The sequence below is a fragment of the Lemur catta genome, chromosome 2, assembly GCF_020740605.2.
Source record: "Lemur catta isolate mLemCat1 chromosome 2, mLemCat1.pri, whole genome shotgun sequence".
Taxonomy (NCBI): domain Eukaryota; kingdom Metazoa; phylum Chordata; class Mammalia; order Primates; family Lemuridae; genus Lemur; species Lemur catta.
The window spans coordinates 14,168,744-14,189,687 of NC_059129.1; the positions used below are offsets into that span (position 1 = coordinate 14,168,744).

Genomic DNA, 20,944 nt, shown 5'->3' on the forward strand with positions numbered 1-20,944 from the left:
GAAGTGTTTTGGATTTTGGATTTTTTCAGATTTTGGAATACTTACAGGTTGAGCATTCCAAATTTGAAAATCCAAAATCTGAAATGCTCCAGTGAGCATTTCCTTTGAGCATCATGTTGGTGCTCAAAGAATTTCAGATTTGGGAGCATTTTGGATTTTAGAGTTTTGTGTTTGGGATGCCAACTTGTATTACGATTTGTTCCTCACAATAACCCTATGAAGTAGGTGATTATTATCCCATGTTACACATGGGGAAGCTGAGACACAGAGCCCAAGAACACACAGAGAGTTAAGTGGTGGAACCAGGAGTTGAACCCAGGCAGCCCAGCCTCAGAGTCTGTCTTCGTAGCCATTATACTCTAGTCCCTCTCGAACTAGACATCAGTGTTCACCATAGACATTATGTACTGTGATAATTCCAGGGTAGGTCCTTTTGTTCATTGGAGTAGTGGGGCTTTTGCACCTAACCTGCTTTTCCTGTGGGTGGTTGCCAGGTTCCTTGGTCACAAGGCCAGCCCCACTGTTGGTGACTACATCACACCTGCCCATCCTCTTCCCCGTTGGACAGTGTGGGGTGGGGGCTGGTCAGCTCAGCCCATTGAGGCCCCACCCTGCTCCTCGGACTCTAGTGGCCTCCACAGGTGTGTCCAGATGTGGACACGTGCAGGACCCACCCCTTCCCCACGCTCACAGTGTGCTCTGTTTCCAGGCATTTATGAGAGCGATGACATCAACTCCATCGTGTCCGAGATGGAGAAGGCGCTCAACTACTCCCAAAAGGTACGCCGTGGGCGTGGACCAAGTGACGGCACTGGCTTCTGTATTCATTTTACGTGGTTGCCAAAACAAACTACCACAAACTGGGTGGCTAAAAACAACACACATTTATTCTCAAATACTTCCGGCGGCCAGAAGTCTGGACTCAAGGTCCAGCAGGGCCACGCTCTCTCTGAAGGCTCTGGGGAGGATCCTTCCTTGCCTCTTCCTAGCTTCTGGGGGTGACGGTTATTTTTGTTTTATTAATTAATTAATTAATTTTTGAGGCAGAGTCTCACTCTCTTGCCTGGGCTAGAGTGCCGTGGCGTCAGCCTAGCTCACAGCAACCTCAAACTCTTGGGCTCAAGTGATCCTCCTGCCTCAGCCTCCCAGGTAGCTGGGACTACAGGCACGTGCCACCATGCCCGGCTAATTTTTTCTATTTTTAGTTGTTTGGCTAACTTCTTTCTATTTTTAGTAGAGACGGGGTCTTGCTCTTGCTCAGGCTGGTCTCGAACTCCTGAGCTCAAGCAGTCCTCCAACCTCGGCCTCCCAGAGTGCTAGGATTACAGGCGTGAGCCACCGTGCCCGGCCAGTTATTATTATTTTTTTTTAAATGGCACTGGATATTCATTTAAAATGGCAAGGAAGACCTTATTTAAGACTATTGCAATAGGGGAGAGAGATTGAACTCAACTCTGGTAATAACAATGATAGCTGGAGATCTATAGCCGATGGGCAGAGTCAGTGGATAGAAAATTACTAAGAGGAACTTAATTAGATGTCATAGGTAGGGGATTCTTGCTAAAGGCTGGCCAAGGACTTAGATATTAATATCAAGGTGGGAGATGAGGAATTTGATCGGATATCAAGGGTGGAGTGGGTCTCACTAACCAGACTAAGCAGGATTATTTGCTAAAACTGGGTTCAGCAGGCCAAGGTCTTGTTGAAAAGGAGCCTCAGAGGAACCTAAGTTTGGTCAAGGAGGGAGCCCTTGTCACCGGCAATCCTTGACGTTCCTTGGCTTGTGGCAGCGTAACTCCAACCCCTGCCTTCATCTTCACATGATTGTCTCCCTTCTGGGTGTCTCTGTATCTCTTCTCTTACAAGGACACCAGTCATCTTAGAGTAAGGGCCCATTCTACTCCAGTATGACCTCATCTTAATTTACATCTTAATTGCATCTGCAAAGACCCTATTTCCAAGTAAGATCACATTCACAGGTCCTGGGGCCTCAGACTTCAGCCTGTCTTTTGAGGGGACACAACTCATCCCATGTCAGCTTTCCTCTTCGTGTCCTGATCCACTGACACCCAAGGCTTCAGGTGAAACAGGAGTGTTTCCTACAAGTCACTGGTTTGGGGTCTGGGTGCTCTACATTCTAGCCTCCTTTGAGTTCCTTGAACACACCAAGCTCATTCCTAAACTCTGGGCCTTTACATCGGCTATTTCCTCTGCCCGCCATTCCCCTCCTAGACCTTCCATGGCTTGCTCTTCGTTGTTCGAGATGCACTAAAATTTCACTTCCTCAAAGAGGGTGGGTGAGCAGTACAAGGTGCAATTAGAGAGGTAGGAAAGGGCCAGATCACGGTAGGAGCCTTGAGCATGGGAACCAGGAGACAGACATGAGAACACTTAAGGAAGAACATTCCCAGGTTCCTTACTGGGGGACCCGGTAGACAGTGGTGCCATTGACCCAGAGAAAGGAGAAGAGCCCATGGGGGGTGCAGGTCAAGGTGGACTTGGGACAAAGGTGAGTTTGTGGGGCCTTGAGATCGGGAAATGAGGGTATCCTGTGGGCAGGTAGGAACAGCTATGGCTGGAGATAGCAACTTCGGGCAGTTCGAGCCATGATGATGGACAAAGAGCACGTAGGGGCCATGGTTCAGGCAGGGGAGGTGTCTGCAAAGGGCTCTCCCCCAACGTACCATTAGACTCATGTCCCCAGCTGGCTTGTGGACTCCTGGGAGGGCAGGGCCACATCTCCACGTTCTTTTCCTCTGTGGCCACTGGATGGGCAGTTCTGTGGCTCCACTGCACCTGCCTGAGCTGTCCTGGAACCAGCACCCTTTGGTGCTTTGTAAAGTCCCTTCTCCCCAGGTGCACGTCAGTGCCATTCCCTCTCCTGAGCCACTCATTCATGAGGTGTTAATGGGCAGTAATGGGCTGGATCCATCCTTCCTTAGGATGCTTATTTACACTTGAATGGTGTCTTCTAGTACCTTCACTGACATTACTAGAGGACCTTTTGGGCAGTTGAGAAATTTGTAGGCCAAAGGAACCCAGTATTACGCCATTGTTGTGCCAGTATCTGGACTCAGCCTGGCATACGGTGAGCTGACCAGCCCCTGCGCAGGCCACAGTGCTTTACCACGGAAGGAGCGCTGGCTTTGGAACCAGCCCCACCTGGGTTTGAATCGAAGCTTCTCTACATACTAGTATTGTCGCCTTGGACAAAGACCTTAAGCTCACAGTGCTTTGGTTTCCTCGTCCATAAAATGGGGATAAGATAGCACCGACCCTGGGACTTACGGTTAGTAGGACTGATCCACAGCACTGTCACCCCAGGTGGCTTTCTAGGGACCAAAAGAGGAATCCGGGAGATGCCAGGGGTTCCAGTAGACCCAGGCATTCCTGCCAGGTGTGTATGTGCCTGTCCGTCTACCCGTCCACGGTGGCTGGGCTGCTGCTAACCCCCCACTCCCGTTGCAGTGTGCCTTCCTGGTGGCCTCCCTGAAGAACCGCTCAGGAAAAAAAAAGGAAAGTGCAGATCTCCAGAAAGAAAAGCCAAAGATGCTCCGGCAGAGAAGTCAGCCCAAGAAACTCTGTTCTCCCAAGTCCACGGCCCCCTCGGTGGCCAGAATGGTTTGAGTCCCTTCCCTAATAACACTCAGAGCATTTGGTTTCCACTTCGGCTCCTGGTCTTTCCTGAACTTAAGATGCCTGGGCCAGGCCCTCGGTCCCCAGGGCCAGCAAGGGTGGGGGCGGGGTCTTCCCTGGTGACATCCCATGGGTACCTGTCGCCCTGGCAACTCCCCTGCGGGACCTGCTTCTCAGCTCCAGGGGCTCCTCTGGACTCCCCTCCCCACCTTTGGCTCTGCCTGCCTATCCCAGCATGGTCCCCAGCCTGGTAATGAGGACGCCGAGGAACTGACAGCCACTGTCACGTCTGCTGCCTTGTCCTGGAGGGTCTCTCAGGGAAAGGGAATCAGGGTCTCTAACGGGCTCTGTTGCTGCTGCCCAAGGCTTAGCAGGGCCCCGGCAGGAGGCCGAGGGTGGACCTGTGCCTGCTGGGGCTTAGCCCCAGCCCCGGCCTGTCACATCTGTCCTGCATGAGTACCCGCCCCACCACGGCGGTCAGGGGACCTCCAGAGGGAAGACCCCAGACACAGCTGTGCTTGTGAGCCGAAGGGGCACAGAAACCCGTGAGCTCTTCAGCCTTTCCCTGGCTGGCAGGCCCCGGTGAACACGGCACATTTCCAAAATGAGGACGTCCATTCCAGACAGTACGTAGCTTATTCCCAGCCAAAGGGCTGCATTTGCAGGGCATTCTGTGCACACAAGTGCTGCCGTCATCCAGAGAACGCCAGATTTCAGCAGCCGGCCCAGGCACATCGCCCTCTCCTGCCTTCCCAAGTTCTGGGGTGAAACGCTGGAATCTCAGGGTTCACCTCTTGGGCTGCCAGTGGTTCCTGAGTGATTCGCTGTGAGGAGGCTGAGGCTGTACAGAACCTCTCGTGGGCCCTCCCGATACCAGGCTGGGGGCTCCCTCGATGGCAGTTCCAGGTCTCTGTCCCAGCAGCTCACCCAGAGATCTCCATAGCTGGTACAGGACCCTGGGTGACACTCCAGTTATGCCCGGTAATGATGAAACTCTTCCCTTAAAACTGAGGTGCCCAGCAGGGCACAGAAGTTACCCGAATGATTGCTCAACATGCTGGAGGCCCTGACATCCCAGGCCAGTAGGAAGAGGGGCAGGCAACTGGCGCAGTTGGCAACCCCCCCAGCTGTCCTGGCATGCTCTCTCACTGTCTCATGCCACGCACACGCATGCACAGGTGCACACACTTCCGCCTCAAAACCCAGAGTCCCCTCTGAATCCGCTGCAGGAGAGGGGCCAGGCGTGTCTGAGGAGTCCCCTCCCTTAGGCTCCTCCCTGCAGAGTTCCTCGTTGACAGATTGAGGCTGGGGCGAGTGGGGTACCGCCCGCCACAGAGAACAGGCCTCTGATGGGACGCACGGCCTGTTTTCCAGGACGTTAAAGATGAAGAAGACCGAGAGAAGAGCCCCCCCTCGAAGGCTCTGAAGTGGCGTCCACTCAGCGGCAGAGCGGGCACCTCGCCAGGTAAGGCGTGTTCGTGGTCAGGCGGGGTGACGGGGCGGCACGGGCACAGCCGAGGCACGGATTAATAACCACAGCCCTGAAAATTATCCGTGATCAGTCATGAGTCCCCATCACGTGCCGGCTTGTCTGTGAGACTGTCCGGTTTAAAGCCTGTGACAGTCCTGTGTGGCAGCACTCAATCAGGTCTCATTTCACTGGTGAAGGAACTCGGGCTTGGAGGGGCTGAGGATAAGGTGCCGCTGGTCGTGATGGGGCCATCGTGACATTTATGAAAGTAGTCAGCTAAAGGCCATGGCAGGAAGATCACTTGAGACCAGGAGTTCAAGACCAGCCTGGGCAATGTAGTGAGACCCCGTCTCTACAAAAAATAGAAAATTAGCCAGGCGTGGTGGCACATGCCTGTAGTCCCAGCTACTTGGGAGGCTGAGGCAGGAGGATCACTTGAGCCCAGGAGTTTGAGGCTGCAGTGAGCTATGATTGCACCACTGCACTCCAGCCTGGGTGATAGAGTGAGAGCCTGTCTCAAAAAAAAAAAAAAAGAAAAGAAAGAAAGAAAGAACCTAAGACCATGTATCCAATTCTAATGTCAAAGACATGGGAGAGTGGCCCAGAGCTGAGTTCTGGAGTCAGCAAGACCGTGGAGTGATCACTGCTCTGCTTCTGGCCGGCTCTGAGTCCCGCTTCCCTCACCTGCAGTCTAGGGGCAGGGGGGTGAAGTGGGGCGGGGTCTGCCAGGACTGAGTGCCACACCTGGTGAACATCTGGACTCAGTATATGGCAGCTCTGCCTATCGCTGATCCGGGAGAGGGCAGAGGACTTGGGATGGGGACAAGGGGTGCATCAAAGCCATCTTGGAGCCCCACTTCCTGGGGTGGAGTCTAGCTGGAGTTGAGAAGTCTCTAAATCAGGCTGGATAGTTTATCACGTGAACTCACTGGGCTGCTCCAGCCAACAAGCCCAACGTTCTCTAGCTGCAGCCCAGCCAGCGCAAGACGTGACGACAGAGCAGAGGAGGAAGACCAAGTCACGGGAAGCAGAGACAGCGCTCTCGCTGTTCTACACAGACACAGGGAATAAAGTGGGTAAGCTGGGGGCTGTGCAAGTGTCCAGACAGCCCCTTCGCCCCGTGGGAACTGTTGAAGGGCAGCGGGCCCCATGGGAAGGAGCCCCTCCTACTGTCCCCGGCCACGGGCCGCAGTGCCGCTGGAGCAAGGCTGTTCTCACACGACGCAGTTCTCCCAGCCCAGGGGGATGGACACATGAAGTCTTGGCGCTGGCCAGAGAATGAGGAAAGTCAGTATTGAAGATGTGACCTCTGAGACCCTTGGGAACTCTGGCTGCATCCACTAGGGGCTGTTTCCTTAGCTTGAAGGCAGATGGGGAAGCGGATGGGGATGATTCCCCAAGGCCAGCCTGACTGAGTGCTGCGAGAGTGCAGACCCCATGAGAGTGCAGACCCCAGCAACAGTTCATGCCAGGTGGGAGGCCCGGAGCACCTGACAGCCTCCCTTTCCACCTCTCAGCAAATGGCACCTAAGGAATTTTACAGCTGACTTGATTGACAGAGAAACTGACACGAGAAAGGGAGCAGCTGGGGGAGGAGGCGGGGAGAGAGGTGCACATTGTCTCGGTCCGTTTGTGTTGCCGTAAAGGAATACCTGAGGCTGGGAGATTATAAAGAAAAGAGGTTTATTTGGCTCACGATTCTGCTGGCTGGAAGACTGGGCATCTGGTGACAGCCTCAGGCTGCTTCCACTCAGGGCAGAAGGCAAAGGGGACCAATGTGTGCAGAGATCACATGGGGAGAGAGGAGGCAAGAGAGAGGGCAGGCGCCAGGCTCTGTTTAACAACTAGCTGTCCTAGAAACTAATAGAACTAATAGAACTCACTCACTCCCCCTACCCCACCAGGGAGGGCATGAATCTATTCATAAAGGATCTGCCCCCATGTCCCACCCAAAAGCCTCTCACTAGGCCCCACCTCCAACATTGGGGGTCAAATTTCAACACGAGATTTGGAGAGGTCAAACATCCGAACTATAGCAGTGACCTCGCTCTGTTTCTCTTAGGTGCAGTGTACAAGAAGTACCCTCAAGGAAGGGGTGTAAGAAGGACTGATTCTTCCATTGAGTTGCCCAGAAAGGATACGATTTGCTCAAGCCAAGAGGTACTGAGATGTCTGCACCAGCACGTGCCCCTTAGGCAATACTATAATTCCTTCCACCAACCATTACTTCTAGGAGGTGGGCATGCTTGGAAATAAGAACAAACTTGCAAAGAATGACTGCTTACTGCGGCAGATGCAGTAAGGGTTAAATAGATCTAAATTCAAAATCCGGGTCTGCTGCTTCCTAGTTGCCTGACCTTGGGCAAGTCACTTAGCTACACTCAATATCTTTATTTGTAAAATGAAGACAGTCATACCTACTAAGGAAATTGATGTGGGGATTAAAGTGTATTTTGTGTAAAGTACTTAGTGGTATCAGACCCTTTTAGTTGCAAGCAAGAGAAATCTCCCTACTTGTTCCTATGAGAAGATAGAACATCTTTCTTCCCACAATTATTTAATGGAAGCCTAAGCCTGGCTCTGATTATGCAAATCCTGGATGTCATGCTGGTCTAATTGCTTTGAGCCTGCCTGGTTCAGCCTCCCAAGTAGTTGGGACTACAGGTGCATGCCAACACACCCAGCTGGTTTTTAAAATTTTTGTAGAGATGGGGTCTTGCTATGTTGTCTGGACTGGTCTCAAATTCCTGGTCTAACATGAGGTTTAATAAATGAGCCAGGCTGGGCATGGTGGCTCATACCTATAATCGCAGTACTTTGGGAGGCTGAGGTGAGAGGATCTCCTGGACCCAGGAGTTCAAGGCTGCAGTGAGCTATGATGGTGACACTGCATTCCAGCCTGGGCAACAGAGCAAGACACTGTCTCAAAAAAAAAAAGAGTCAATCATTCAATTAGGCCTTTAATTACTTAAGATAATAGTTCTTTCCTTTATCCAAAGTGGGTAGCAAATTATGGGCTGAAAAAATTGAAGCTGGAGATCTCCAGATGCCTCGGTCCCAGCTGCGCTCATCAAAAGTCAGCCCGGAGATCAGCGTCTGCCAAGTCCTGCAGCGTCTTCCCCAGCATAGAGGTCAATGTAAGTCACAGTTGCTGTTGCTGTTGTTTCCCCCCAGCTCCTGCCTCTCCTCAGCTGCAGGTGGCAGAGACCGGTGCACAGCACCGGGGCATCTCTTCCTGCCTGTAAGAACGCCACCCCCCAACGTGGGGCTCCCCCCAGCAAATAGGGGACGCAGAATCCTGTTGGGAGAAAAGCCAGCCCCCCAGAGGCCTGAGATCCCACTCCAGGGTTGCCAGGCTCGTGGAGGGGGATGAGAAACCATTGCTGGGCACAGACGGCAGCGGCTTTGCAATCCCCCCCCCCAAGCGCTCTGTACCCCGACACTGACCATGGTGCCTTCGGATGGCAGCAAACGGGGGTGATGGTAGGAAGAGAGGTGGTCCTCGTCTCTGTTTTCTAACTTGGGGGTAATGTGTTTTCATTGTTTTGAGACTGGAACAAGTAATTTTAGTACAAAATGAAAAGCTAATCATGTCTCTCCTTGCCCTTTTGCACTGTGTTAACATTAGGGGAAACTAAAATAGCCATGAAATTCAAAATGACTCACTGAAAGAACTTACGGTCATTCTCGCGTGCCGCTCCCTCTCCATCGAAGTCATCTTTTGGTCTGAAATGTATGGACTTCCCGCCCTGCCACCCAGGGTTTTCTATTTTAAAATTTAGAGATACTGTGTTTTCTTAGCACTACAGTGACTGCCTTTGCCGCAAAACCATCATCCTCGTGCCTCTGCTCCTTTGCAGAACCATAAATCTACTAGTTTAATAAAAGCAAAAAAGGCTTTTAAACCAACAAAAATACATGCTTAACAGATGTTTTGGGAGTCGTGAACCACGTGGAATAATTGTCTTAAGGGGCGGTGGGGCCACGAGGAGACAGCTGAGGGCTGGGCGTCTGCTTTCACTTGCCTCACTGCAGGGCGTGGTGAGACACATTCACTGGACGCCCAGGGACATGGAGGTGTACGTCAGGTGCGTGGAGAAGGTGATGAGGCGCTATGTCCAGAGGCTGCAGTGGCTGCTGTCTGGTGAGCCTGCCCACCGTCCCGGGGGGAGGCGGGGCAGGAGAAGAAGGGGAAGATCTGGGGACCCTGGGGTCAGTCCTTCCAAGGCCAGGCCCTTGCGGAGTGTCGGGTCAGGGGTTTAAACCAGGAGGGTCATCCAGGTACAACATGGCTTCTGGGTTCAGAGGTCCGGCCAGGTGCTGGATGACAGGACGCAGGGGCCAAAGGGCCCCAGAGAGAACGCGTGCCTGGCAAGGTCTCTCTGCAAGGCCACACTCTGCAGCTCATCTTCCTGCATGTGACAGGGGGCTCACCCTTAAGGGACTTACTTTAGCATTGACCTGGCCCCATGGAACCGGCAGATGGAGGTGGAGACGGGAGGGGTCCTGACAGAGAAGGAGTCTCCGTTCCTCTCTACAAAGAGTGCCCCGGCCCTCCAGGAGAGGCGGAGGGACAGGGCTGGCTGAGGAGAAACAGGCTCACGTCCCAGGGCTAGAGACTACCAGATGGTCTGAAGCACCAAGTCCAAAAGGCCGGGCAGACAGCTAGACCCAGACAGGAGGCGATTCAGGCTTTGGGGCCTGGGAGGCAGGAGGGAGTCATACAGAGACCCTATGGGTGGCCCTGTGTGGGCCACGCAGGCTCCTGTGCAAACTCATTAGGTCCAGTCCCCTGCAGTAGGACCTGGCACAGGCCATGGGTAGTGGGTGCAGCCATGACAGCTGACCCCAAAGTGTCTGCAGGGGCTGCAGGCTCCAGTCGCAGGTCAGAGGCTGAGGTGGGACAAAGTGGGTGTGAGCCTCTACCCATTCCCGGTTCACACGTGCCCCAGAAATGCAGCCACTTCCTTTGTAGTACGAGTCCCACAGCTCACATACAAATGCTGTCTCATACCTCAGAACTTCCCCCGGGATGCCTCATCCTTTTATTCATTCTCTCTCTCGTTCCTTATTCTGTGAGTGAGTGTTGCTCTCCTGCTAGGTGCCGGGGAAAGGGTGGAAGGAAAACGCAACGTGGTCGCTGAGCTCACAGGGCATACGGTCTCGGAGGAGACAGACGTTAACCCAAGAGTCACAAATGAGTCTGATGTGGCAACTGCGACAAGTGCGGGGACAAGTGGGCGTGGGCTGGAGACACCCTCCAAGAGGGGCAGTGGGCCTGGGCAGGCAGGTCAGGGAAGGCTTCCCTGAGGAGGTGATGTTAGAGCTGAGATCTGCAGAATGAATAGATGATCCCTGGGCAGAGAGCGGCAGGACAGGCGTGGGCTGAGGTGTCCCGAGTGGGGAGGGGATGCTGAGAGTGACGGGAGTGAGGGGCGAGGCCCTCCTGGACAGACAAGGCCAGGAAAGGGACTTAGCTGTTGATTAGGAGCAATGGGAAGCCACTGAATGGCTTTAGAGAAGGGGAGAGTGATCAGGCTGGCGTCTGCAGTAATCCAGCTGATTGGGAAATAATTGGGAAATAAGTTCTTGAGGGCACAGAGTGGAATCAAGGTGACCTAGTCTGGCCCAGGTGAAAGATTAAGAGAGCTGGACAAGGTATTGAGATGGATAGAGCAGGCAAGAGTCAGAGAGATTTGGGAGATAAAAGATGACAGGGTTTGGTGGCTTGCAGTGTTTCCGTCGTCTGGTTCCAAAGGTGGACCTCGGGCCGTTTGTGATTGGAGGTCCCCCCACCGGGTGCCTGGCTGGCTGGCTGGATATCCTCATGGAACCCCCTGCTTCAGGAAGGCTCACCTCTTATTCTCCTTTTGTCACAGTCATTGCCAGAGAACACCCCACGTGAGTCCTGGAGGCTCCTGGGCAGCAGGCGCAGCCGGCTCAAGCTGTTCCATTTTGCAGTGGTTTGTCAGTTTTTCCACTGCCACCAGGGGCGTGTTTCCGGAACACTGGACACATCACCCTCTGCTTGCTTGGCTTTCCCCCGTCTGAGCTCCGTTTGGGACTAGGGCCAGAGGTGGCCTGACTGAAGTGTGGGTCAGAGCACCTGGGTATTGATCTCGGCTCTGCCTCTGCCAGCCCGTGTGATCCACCAAGTCACCAGCATCCTGGGGGTCCCCTGGGGCTGAATCCCAAGCCCTTTAACAACCTCTCCAACTTCATCTCTCATCCCTCCCTCCGAGGGCCTCTCTAGTCCAACCTTGTCATTTCCCCACACGGGCTTCTCTCTGCCCCTCCGGCAGGCCACACTCTCCTAACGTTGTCCTCACGTCCTGTCCGGGCTGTTCCCTCTGTCTGCCCACCCTGGCTAACTGCTGCGCGTCCTTCCTTGGCTTCCCGGCACCCCATCCTAGATCCATCCATTAATAACTTCAGTTCTCCCCATTATGTGCTTCCACAACACTCCTTTGTCCTAACCCTGGGCAGAATTGTAATTATTTAACATCTGTCTTCCTTGTCCCACCACAAGCTCTGCAGGGCAGGGACCCTCTCCTGTTCATCGCCATACTTCGTGCAGTGCCAGGCACATAGCAAATGCTCAGTTAACTTCTGAGGATCAGTTGACTGACTGCGTGCTCCCTAACATCTTTTCCAGCCCCAAATAATACTGTGCCACTATTTAATCCAGTCACTTAATTTTAGGGGTGAGGAAACTGGAGCCCGGGGAGGTTATAATCACTTGTGCAAATCATCATGGGCAAAGCCCCAGGGGCCCAAACCACCCACTGGCTCTGCCCTGGGACAGTTGACCCTGCCACGTGGGGTGATGTGTGCTCCACTATCAGGCAGGCGACGGGTGTTGTGAGACTTTGTGTAAGACAGACAGGGTGAGGAAGCCCACCCAGCAGGAGGACCCCTCACCATGTCCTGCCTCTGCCCCCTACCGTATCGGAGCAGGGAGCCGCCGACTGTTTGGCGCCATCCTGGAGAGCAAAGTGTGCATCTTGCTGGACACGTCGGGGTCCATGGGCCCCTACCTGCAGCAGGTGAAAACAGCACTGGTTCTGCTGATTTGGGAACAGCTGCGGACGCACTGCGACAGGTAGGAGGCTGGGCCAGGCAGATCCAAGGGGCAGTTCCTGGGGCTTCCCTGGCGGAGCATGCTTCTTCCTCTCAGTTCCAGTGGGCCTGGAGTTTTCTGAGATGCTCCTCCAAGTAGCTTCCCTGAGCAGGGAAGACCACTGTATTCTGCTCTGCAGCAGAAAGAGAACAATTTTTAGAATCCATTTCAGGCCTAGGAATAATCACAAGCACAGCAAAGGGACTACCACGCGGCCTTGAATTGTGGCTTTCAGCTGAATTTGATTATTTATTTTATTATGATTATGATTATTATTTATTTTTGTGAACTTTATTTTTAAGTGGGGGAAGTTGTTTGTTCTCTCTATCCAGAAGAGATGACCCTGAGAGGACAGCAGGTTACTCTGGTCTCAGGGTGGGACTCTTTCGTGCCTTAATAAGAGGAAACATTTATTGAGCACTTTCTGTGTCCCAAGTGCTTCACCTGTATGATTTCATCAATCTTCACAGCCTATCGGGTTTTGCTATTATTATTCCTGATTTTCCAGAAGAAGGAAGATAGGAGTTAGAGAGGTTAAGTAATTTGCCCAAGATCACATAACCAGTCTGTGGCTGAGCTAGGATTTGAACAGGATTTAACCCTGTTTCTGTCTGCATCTGCTGTTGTCAGTGTGCCCCTCTTGTTCTCAAGGGGCTCCCCGGCCTTCTCCCTGAGGGGCCATGGGGTTCATCGTAGGGGTCTTCAGTGGCAGGCGTCAATAGTCCTCACGAAGGTGACTTCCCCCGAATTCAGTCCAGATTGCTCTAACCAATCTTCTCCCCACCTCCACCCCTCCAGCTTTAACCTGCTCAGCTTTGCAGAGGGCCTTCAGCCATGGCAAGAAGCTCTGGTGGAGACCACGGATGCAGCGTGTCACAAGGCTATGCAGTGGGTGACCCATCTGCAAGCTCAGGGGAGCACCTCAGTCTTGCAAGCATTGCTGGCAAGTTCTACCACGGAGCCCAACCCCGAAGCAAAGCAAATGCCATCGTCCCCTATACTGATATTGCACGATGCTGTAGGATTTACAAAGAGCACTTTAGAATTTACAAAGTGTGACTTCCTTTTATCTTCTCAGCAACCCAGCGAGGAAGGGATTCTGGTTGTTCTCACTGTATAGATGAAGACAGAGGCTCAGAGAGGTTAGGTGACTCAGTTGGGGTTAACCAGCTAGGAAGTGGGCCATGCTCTTCCTTCTAAACCTTAGCAGCTTCCTCCGTCTGTCTTAGGCTGTAAGGGGAGTCTCTCAGTCTCACTGGACAACAAATCAGTGGCATCCAGCCAGACACGTTTTCCCTGGGGACAGCAGGCCCCACCTTCAGGCAGTTGGTTTTTGTCCTTGTGGGTGAGCCCTTCCCCTGCACCTGACAGCCTGACAACCTTCCTGTGCTCTTTCAGAAAGCTTTCAGTTTTCACGACCTGGAAGGATTATACCTCCTGACTGACGGGAAGCCAGACACGAGCTGCAGCCTTGTTCTCGGTGAGGTCCAAAGACTCAGGGAGAGGAGAGACGTGAAAGTGCACACCATTTCCTTGAACTGCTCAGACAGGTGGGCAGTAAGGAATCGCTGCTGAGTTTTGTTCTGTTCCCATGGAGGGGAAGGTCTGAGCTCCTCACCTAATCCGGGGACTCACTCAGACGCTGTCTCTCCTGCGCCCTCCTCACATAAGTGAGAAATTAGGAGAAGCATTGTTTCCCAGAGGGCCCGGGCAGGCAGTGGACCACAGAGTGACAGCCCCTCTCTCCGCCCTCACTGTACCCACCGATGGGCTGTGCACCTGATTTTCTGCAGCCTGGAAACACATTTGCACCCCAGTTCCCGCAGTCAGGTTGTAGCCTCCCTCCTGATCTTTCTTGGGAACACATCTGTGACTATTGAGGGGAAAAAGCTAGAGGGGAAAACCTAACAGATTAACATAACATCATTATGGTATTTTCCTTTTTTTTCTTGAGACAGAGTCTCAGTCTGTTGCCCGGGCTAGAGTGAGTGCCGTGGCATCAGCCTAGCTCACAGCAACCTCAAACTCCTGGGCTCAAGCGATCCTCCTGCCTCAGCCTCCCGAGTAGCTGGGACTACAGGCATGCGCCACCATGCCTGGCTAATTTTTTCTATATATATTTTTAGCTGTCCATATAATTTCTTTCTATTTTTTAGTAGAGACGGGGTCTCGCTCTTGCTCAGGCTGGTCTCGAACTCCTGACCTTGAGCAATCCTCCCGCCTCGGCCTCCCAGAGTGCTAGGATTACAGGCGTGAGCCACTGCGCCCGGCCTCGTTATGGTATTTTCATAAACAGTCACTATAGAACGTGTTTAAACCAGAGAGACTAAGCTCCTTTAGAAAAAAGCTTTATTATTAGCAAAATGGGTTACATAGTTACATATTTTATCTCCTATCTAAACCATGAGCTCCGTAAAGATCACACTGTGTCCCTTACAGGCCTAATACATAGTAAGCACTGGTTAGATGTCTAGCAGGGGAACAGGGGCTGGAGTGCATTGGCTGGGAGAGTGTACTTGGTGACATGCATGGTGGTCTCCATGGCTCAAGCCAAGGCCCACTGCCAGGCCGTTTTCTCTTAAGCCCCACAGACTTAAGTTCCCCGTGGGACTGGGGGCTCACAGGGAACTTGCCTGGTGCAGCCTCCGTTCCTCCCCGCAGAGCAGCGGTTGAGTTCCTGAGAAAGCTGGCTTCGCTCACCGGGGGCCGCTACCACTGCCCTGCCGACGAGGACACGCTCGTCACAATCCACGGCCTGCTGACCAAAGGCTTCATCGAGGAAAGGGTAGGTTGTGGAGCTACAAGGTCTGCTGACAGCCGAGCGGTTTCCCTTCTCACTAAAAAGATCTCTGCTTCTCTTGTGAGACAAAATATGCATTAAAAAATGTGGGATTTCCTTGCTGCTGTCCTCTAGGCTAGACCAACTCTCCTCAAGGCTGGGGAACAAGCAGGGTTTGGGGGTGTTATTTAATAATGGTCAGACCAGACTGATGTTGCTTTCTATAGATTATCTCTTTTAATTATTGTACCCTTTGACAGATACATGAACAGGCTCAGGGAGGTTTAGGCATACACCTGACATCATAGGAGCTGAGGAAGCCAAGACACCTGTGATCGTAACCTCTGTGCTTTAATTCCTGCACATTGTACTCATTCCTATAAATTCATTGAAACCCAGATGTTGTAATTATCTGTTAAGCAATAGATCTAGTACAGTCATAGGTTATCTATTCAGTAATAAATCCAGGAAAGTCACTAGTTCTGGTGACCCTCTTTTGATTTGATGGAAAACTTCTGCCCGTATTTCTATCTTTTAGGAATGCAGTGTTGCCAACGATAATACTTCCAGGGCAACAAATTATCGAGTAAGATAATCGATCAGAATTCCAGATTGCTTTTTGGATGTTAAAGGTTACTTTCACATGACATGTCATAATTTTTGACGTTGTTTTGTTTGAGCAGCTCTTCTAGGGACAAAGATTACCAATAACACAGACAGCAGAACAAGTTGGTAAAAGTCATGAATGGTCACACGAGGGTCCTTGTGACACAGGAAAACAAATGAGTCTACCGTGAAGGTTCTCAGTTTAGTGCCTATTGAGTCCGATTCTTTAAGAGTTTTTGTTTGCAGCATGGGATCACTGCTGCTACTGCCGGGGAAAAGAGACAGCTTCATCACTTTCTTGGAACTTAATTGAGATGTATGTGGTTTTTTTGTTTTTTTTTTTTTTTGAGACAGAGTCTCGCTTTGTTGCCCGGGCTAGAGTGAGTGCCATGGCATCAGCCTAGCTCACAGCAACCTCAAACTCCTGGGCTTAAGCAATCCTACTGCCTCAGCCTCCTGAGTAGCTGGGACTACAGGCACACGCCACCATGCCCAGCTAATTTTTTCTATATATATTTTTAGCTGTCCATATAATTTCTTTCTATTTTTAGTAGAGACGGGGTCTCGCTCTTGCTCAGGTTGGTCTCAAACTCCTGACCTCAAGCGATCCACTTGCCTCGGCCTCCCAGAGTGCTAGGATTACAGGCATGAGCCACCGCGCCCGGACGAGGCGTGTGTTTTTAAGGCTAGGCTCTGCAATTTTATTATTAATAGTTAACACACACAAAAGCATGCCTGTGAATGTCTATTTTATTAGAAGAAATGGAGAAAGGCCTGAACAGATTTTACCGAGTAGCAGAGAGATGCCATTTTGGTTCTGCTGAGTCTGGAGAGGTGCCAACGTCACTCAGCTTCAGAGACCGTCTTGCTTTGCCACTACCCCCTCTCTGTGTTGCCGCTCAGACATCTTATTTGAAAGTGTCCCACTGACAGAATGACTGCCTTGCTAGGTAGTGAGCTTCCCATCCCTGGAGACATACATACTGAGGCCCACAAGATTTCCTGCACGGGGCAGGAAGCTGCATTTAATTAGATCTAAAATTCTTTGAGATATTAGATTTTCAGGTCCCATCCAGTTATCAAATGGATGGAACTTCATTCTCATTTCCCTTTTCCAAGGATCCCGCATTGCCACCATTTGAAGGAGATGATTTAAGGAGACTGGCCCGGGAGATCACCAAGGCCAGAAGCTTCCTGTGGCAGGCCCGGTCCTTCAGGTACGCCCTTCGAGCGGCCCCTCCCACCTGCCATGTGCCTGCGCCCACGCAGACTCTGGGCCCGATCAAGAAGGGCCTGCCCGGTCACCACACCCCTGCTCCGAGAGCTCCTGCCCTACCTTTCCCCACCAGCCCAGAAATCTGGGCACTAGGGGGACCCATCTTCCTTCATCTCCTGCCCACCAGATCCCAACTCCAGAAGCAAAGCAACGTGGAACCAAAGGTCGCTCTTCTTTAGAGAAGTGCTCTCAGGTAAGGGGAGGGGAGGGACTCTGCACACGTCGAGCGTCCAAGGGCCAGGCGGCATGTGCTATTTTGTGGACACTAGTACCTGTAGGGGTGGGCTGGCTGGGCCAGAAATAATGATTCCTTTAAGCAGAAAGGCCATCCTACAAGGGACCACCCACTGAGGGCGGCTTGGCCCTGAGGGTGGGATGTCATGGAAAGCAGTGGCCTACATGTCATCCACAGAAAACACGGTTCCAGGCACCAGGATTTCCCAGAAGCAGAGGAGGGAAAGGCTCTGTTCTTTGTGTGTGGGGCCATCCCCGAGTCTGCCCTAACTCTCCTGCCCTGTTGCCCTACGCACCCTACACTCCAGCCACAAGATTGTCACTTGCTGGGGAGCCCTGCACCAAGCTCCCTACGTGGAACATGCTTCCTGCTACCCTCTGCTTGGTGACTCCTGCTTGTCCACCAAGGCACAGCTCAAAGGACATCATCTTTTCCACTGTGAAGATGTCCCTGGGAGCCATCTAGAGAGAGAGGCCTTCAGGCAGAGCTGGGAGCCTCCAACCTCCCTCTCGTGGTGTCCCGACCAGACATACCCCTCATTGCACTTAGCACTGCGTGTCGTGACTCCTCGCTCGCTTACCTAACTCTTCTCCTTGGCCGTGGGGCCCCCAGAACCTGCCACATGGCAGGCACATAGTAAACAGTGAGTGCCTGGCTGAGCTGCGGAGCCCAGCTCTGGCAACCTGCCAAACGGGATTGTTTCCACCCTGGTCCTCTCCGTGCTTCTGCCACCCTGGCCCACGAGGACCAACGCAGATTCACCATCAGCCCATCCTCTCTGTGCCACCCCCCTTCACCTGCTAAACCAAACCACACCGCAGGCTGCTCTGGAACCCAGTCCAGAGCGAACACTCTGCTCACGGATGTAAAAATAAGACTGGGTCTTCGGGGCCCAGCCCCGCTGGGTACCTATGAAATGAATGTATCATTTATTATGTCATCGGGGGTCATTTTCTAAGATTAAAAATTGCTTTATTTCATTAATGGGATCAAAATGACTTTAACTATTTGGAGTGATCATTGGGGTTTGTGTGTATAAATTTTTGGTGAGATAAAACTTTATTAAAAGACTCATATCCAGGCCAGGTACGGTGAATCAGCCTGTGATCCTAGCACTCTGGGAAGCTGAGGCGGGAGCATTGCTTGAGGTTAGGAGTTCGAGACCAGCCTGAGCAAGAGTGAGACCCCATCTCTAATAAAAATAGAAAAATTAGCCAGATATGGTGGCGCCTGTAGTCCCAGCTACTCAGGAGGGTGAGGCAAGAGAATTGCTGGAGCCCAGGAGTTTGAGGTTGCTGTGAGCTAGGCTGACACCAAGGCACTCTAACTCAGGTGACAGAGTGAGACTCTGTCTCAAAAAAAACAAAACAAAACAAAAAAACCCCTCATATTCAGAAGATATAAAGGACTTCGAATCAATAACTAAAAGGCAAACATCCCATTTTTAAAAAAAATAGACAAAGGACTCAAGCACAAATGGACAATAGGTATTTGAAAAGATGTTCAGCAGCCTTACCTATCGGGGAAATGCAAGTTAAAACCACAGTGAAGCACGACTACATGCCCACTAAAGTGGCTAAAAAGAAAAAGATTGACAGTATCAAGACATGGAGCAACTGGAAAACTCCTATGTTGCTGAGGTAGGAGTAGAGGCCGGGAAGTGTAAATGGATTCAACCACTTCGGAAAACTAATCGGCAATTTCTGCTAAAGTAAAACGTGCCTACTCTATGATCTGGCAGTTCTACTCTAAGACACCTGTTCAACAAAAGACATACAAGAATGTTTATAGAGCTTTGCTCCTAAGAGCCCACAGCTGGAAACTACCCGTTGTCCATCAGTGGTAGAATGGGCAAATAAATGGTGCTACATTGCACAGGGGAATACTGCACAATTTAAAAAGAATGAGCTACAGCTGTATTCAGCAAGATGTATCAACCTCATGAACAATACTGGGCAAAAGAAACTAGACACAAAATACATACTGTGTGCCATTTATATGAAGTTCAAGATCAGACAAAACTAATTGTGACATAGGTCAGAATAATGGTTACCCTGGTGGTGGAGGAGTCACAAAGGGGACATCTGGGGTACTGGAAATGTTCTATACCTTGATCTGGGCGGTAGTTACATTGGGGTATACATAAGTGAAATTCATCCAGTTGTTTAAAGACACTCAGTTACTAAGGCTTGACAAGCCCTTGTTCTGAGCAGGCTCCGTGCTGGGCCCACAACCCCTGCCACCACGAATCTCAGTCTGGTCCACCTTGGACAGCTGCCCTTCTGGGTCCCGTCTGTAAACACAGAGAAAATGGCCTGTGGTGGTCGTATTAGTTTGCTAGGGCTGTCATAACAAGGTACCACAAATGGAGTGGCCGAAACCGTAGAAGTTTATTGTCTCACAGTTCTGGAGGCTGGAAGTCCTAGATTAAGGCACCAGCAGGGTCACGCTCCCTCTGAAAGCACTAGGAAGGATCCATTCCAGTCTTCCCACCTCACTTCCAGTAGCTCCTTGGCTTGTGGCAGCATAATTCCAATGTCCGCATGATGTTCTCCATATGCGCATGTGTGTGTCCAAATTTCCCCTCTCTAGAAGAACACCAGTCATATTGGAGTAGGGCCCCGTCCCACTCCATGATGACCCTATCTCAACTAATCACAACTGCAATGACTCTATTTCCAGAGTTAGGGTTAGGTGCTGGGGATTGGGACTTCAACATATGAATTTTTCAAGGGACACAATTCAATCCACCGCAGTTGTGTTGTAAGCTATGCTTCTCCTTGCAAGACAACACCAGCAGCTGGTACTAGGGAACATGAATTCTCTGGCCCTGCTGGTGGCAGAGGAAGAGGCTTCTCCTCGTGAATGGAAGGATGGACCAGAGACACGACTTGTGATGTGGTAAAGTGCAGGACCTAGGTTCAAACCCCAACCTCACTTATATAATGATGGTAACAGCTACCATCAGCTGAGCAGGCTCCATGCTCAGCATTTTGCATATACCATGTTAGCTATAAGCCTCTCAACTTTACAACTGTACACACCATTTCCAGTTTATGGATGAGGAAACCGAGCCTTGTAGTTGCCCAAAGAAACACGACAAAGAAGTGGCAAAGTCAAGATTTAAACCCAGGGCCAACTGGGCGTGGTGGCTCATGCCTGTAATCCCAGCACTTTGGGAGGCCAAGGAGGGAGGACCACTTGAGGCTAGGAGTTAACGACCAGCCCGAGCAACTGGGCAACACAGCAAGACCCCATCTCTAAAAAAAAAAAAAAGGGCTGACCCATGGCCTTTTCCTACTGCATTCAGAGCCCCTTTTCTGAACCTGTTTCCCTGTCTCTAAAATTGCACTAGCACAGAATTGTTAGGGTTAAACAGGATACCTTACCATCTGACATCTGGTGTGTGTAGGCTTACCATTTTGTTTTTCTCTTCCCTGCACCCGTGCCCACAATGGGTGCCATGTGGGTGGAGACTTTCCAGTCACCCTCTTCAGACCAAAGCAACCAATGCTCCCTGCCCTTAGCCCCTGTAGCTCCATTATAGCAGCTGTGTGAACATGTGCCTGCCCCATGGCTACTGCCACTTGAGTGAGTCTCCCAGGGAGGGTGTGGTTCATCTGGGTTCCCAGACCAGGGGAAAGGCCAGCAGTGTAGAAGCGCCCATTAAATGTGAAATGGTGGCGTTGGTGAACGGATCAACAGAGACTGGGGGAAGAATGCAGGAAAGGAAGGGTAGACAGATGGGTGGAAGAAAGATACATGGGATGAATTGGAGGCATGGAAGGTCGGGTAGATAGGTGGGAGGGTGGACGGAAAGA

General features: G+C 51.6%; 1 protein-coding gene across 1 annotated transcript in view; it reads left to right on the forward strand.

Moving 5' to 3' along the window:
• The window catches only part of VWA3A (von Willebrand factor A domain containing 3A), a 67,316-nt gene extending 50,235 nt beyond the window's left edge, over window positions 1-17,081 (forward strand). The window contains exons 24-36 of the mRNA XM_045542760.1: window positions 710-780; window positions 3,469-3,621; window positions 5,011-5,101; window positions 6,073-6,183; window positions 7,170-7,267; window positions 8,107-8,244; window positions 9,143-9,251; window positions 12,065-12,209; window positions 13,026-13,170; window positions 13,626-13,777; window positions 14,889-15,012; window positions 16,732-16,829; window positions 17,016-17,081. Coding sequence (XP_045398716.1) covers window positions 710-780; window positions 3,469-3,621; window positions 5,011-5,101; window positions 6,073-6,183; window positions 7,170-7,267; window positions 8,107-8,244; window positions 9,143-9,251; window positions 12,065-12,209; window positions 13,026-13,170; window positions 13,626-13,777; window positions 14,889-15,012; window positions 16,732-16,829; window positions 17,016-17,067 — 1,487 coding nt within the window. The 3' untranslated portion in view covers window positions 17,068-17,081. The remainder of the gene's footprint in view (window positions 1-709; window positions 781-3,468; window positions 3,622-5,010; window positions 5,102-6,072; window positions 6,184-7,169; window positions 7,268-8,106; window positions 8,245-9,142; window positions 9,252-12,064; window positions 12,210-13,025; window positions 13,171-13,625; window positions 13,778-14,888; window positions 15,013-16,731; window positions 16,830-17,015) is intronic.
• Window positions 17,082-20,944: the final 3,863 nt, after the last annotated feature.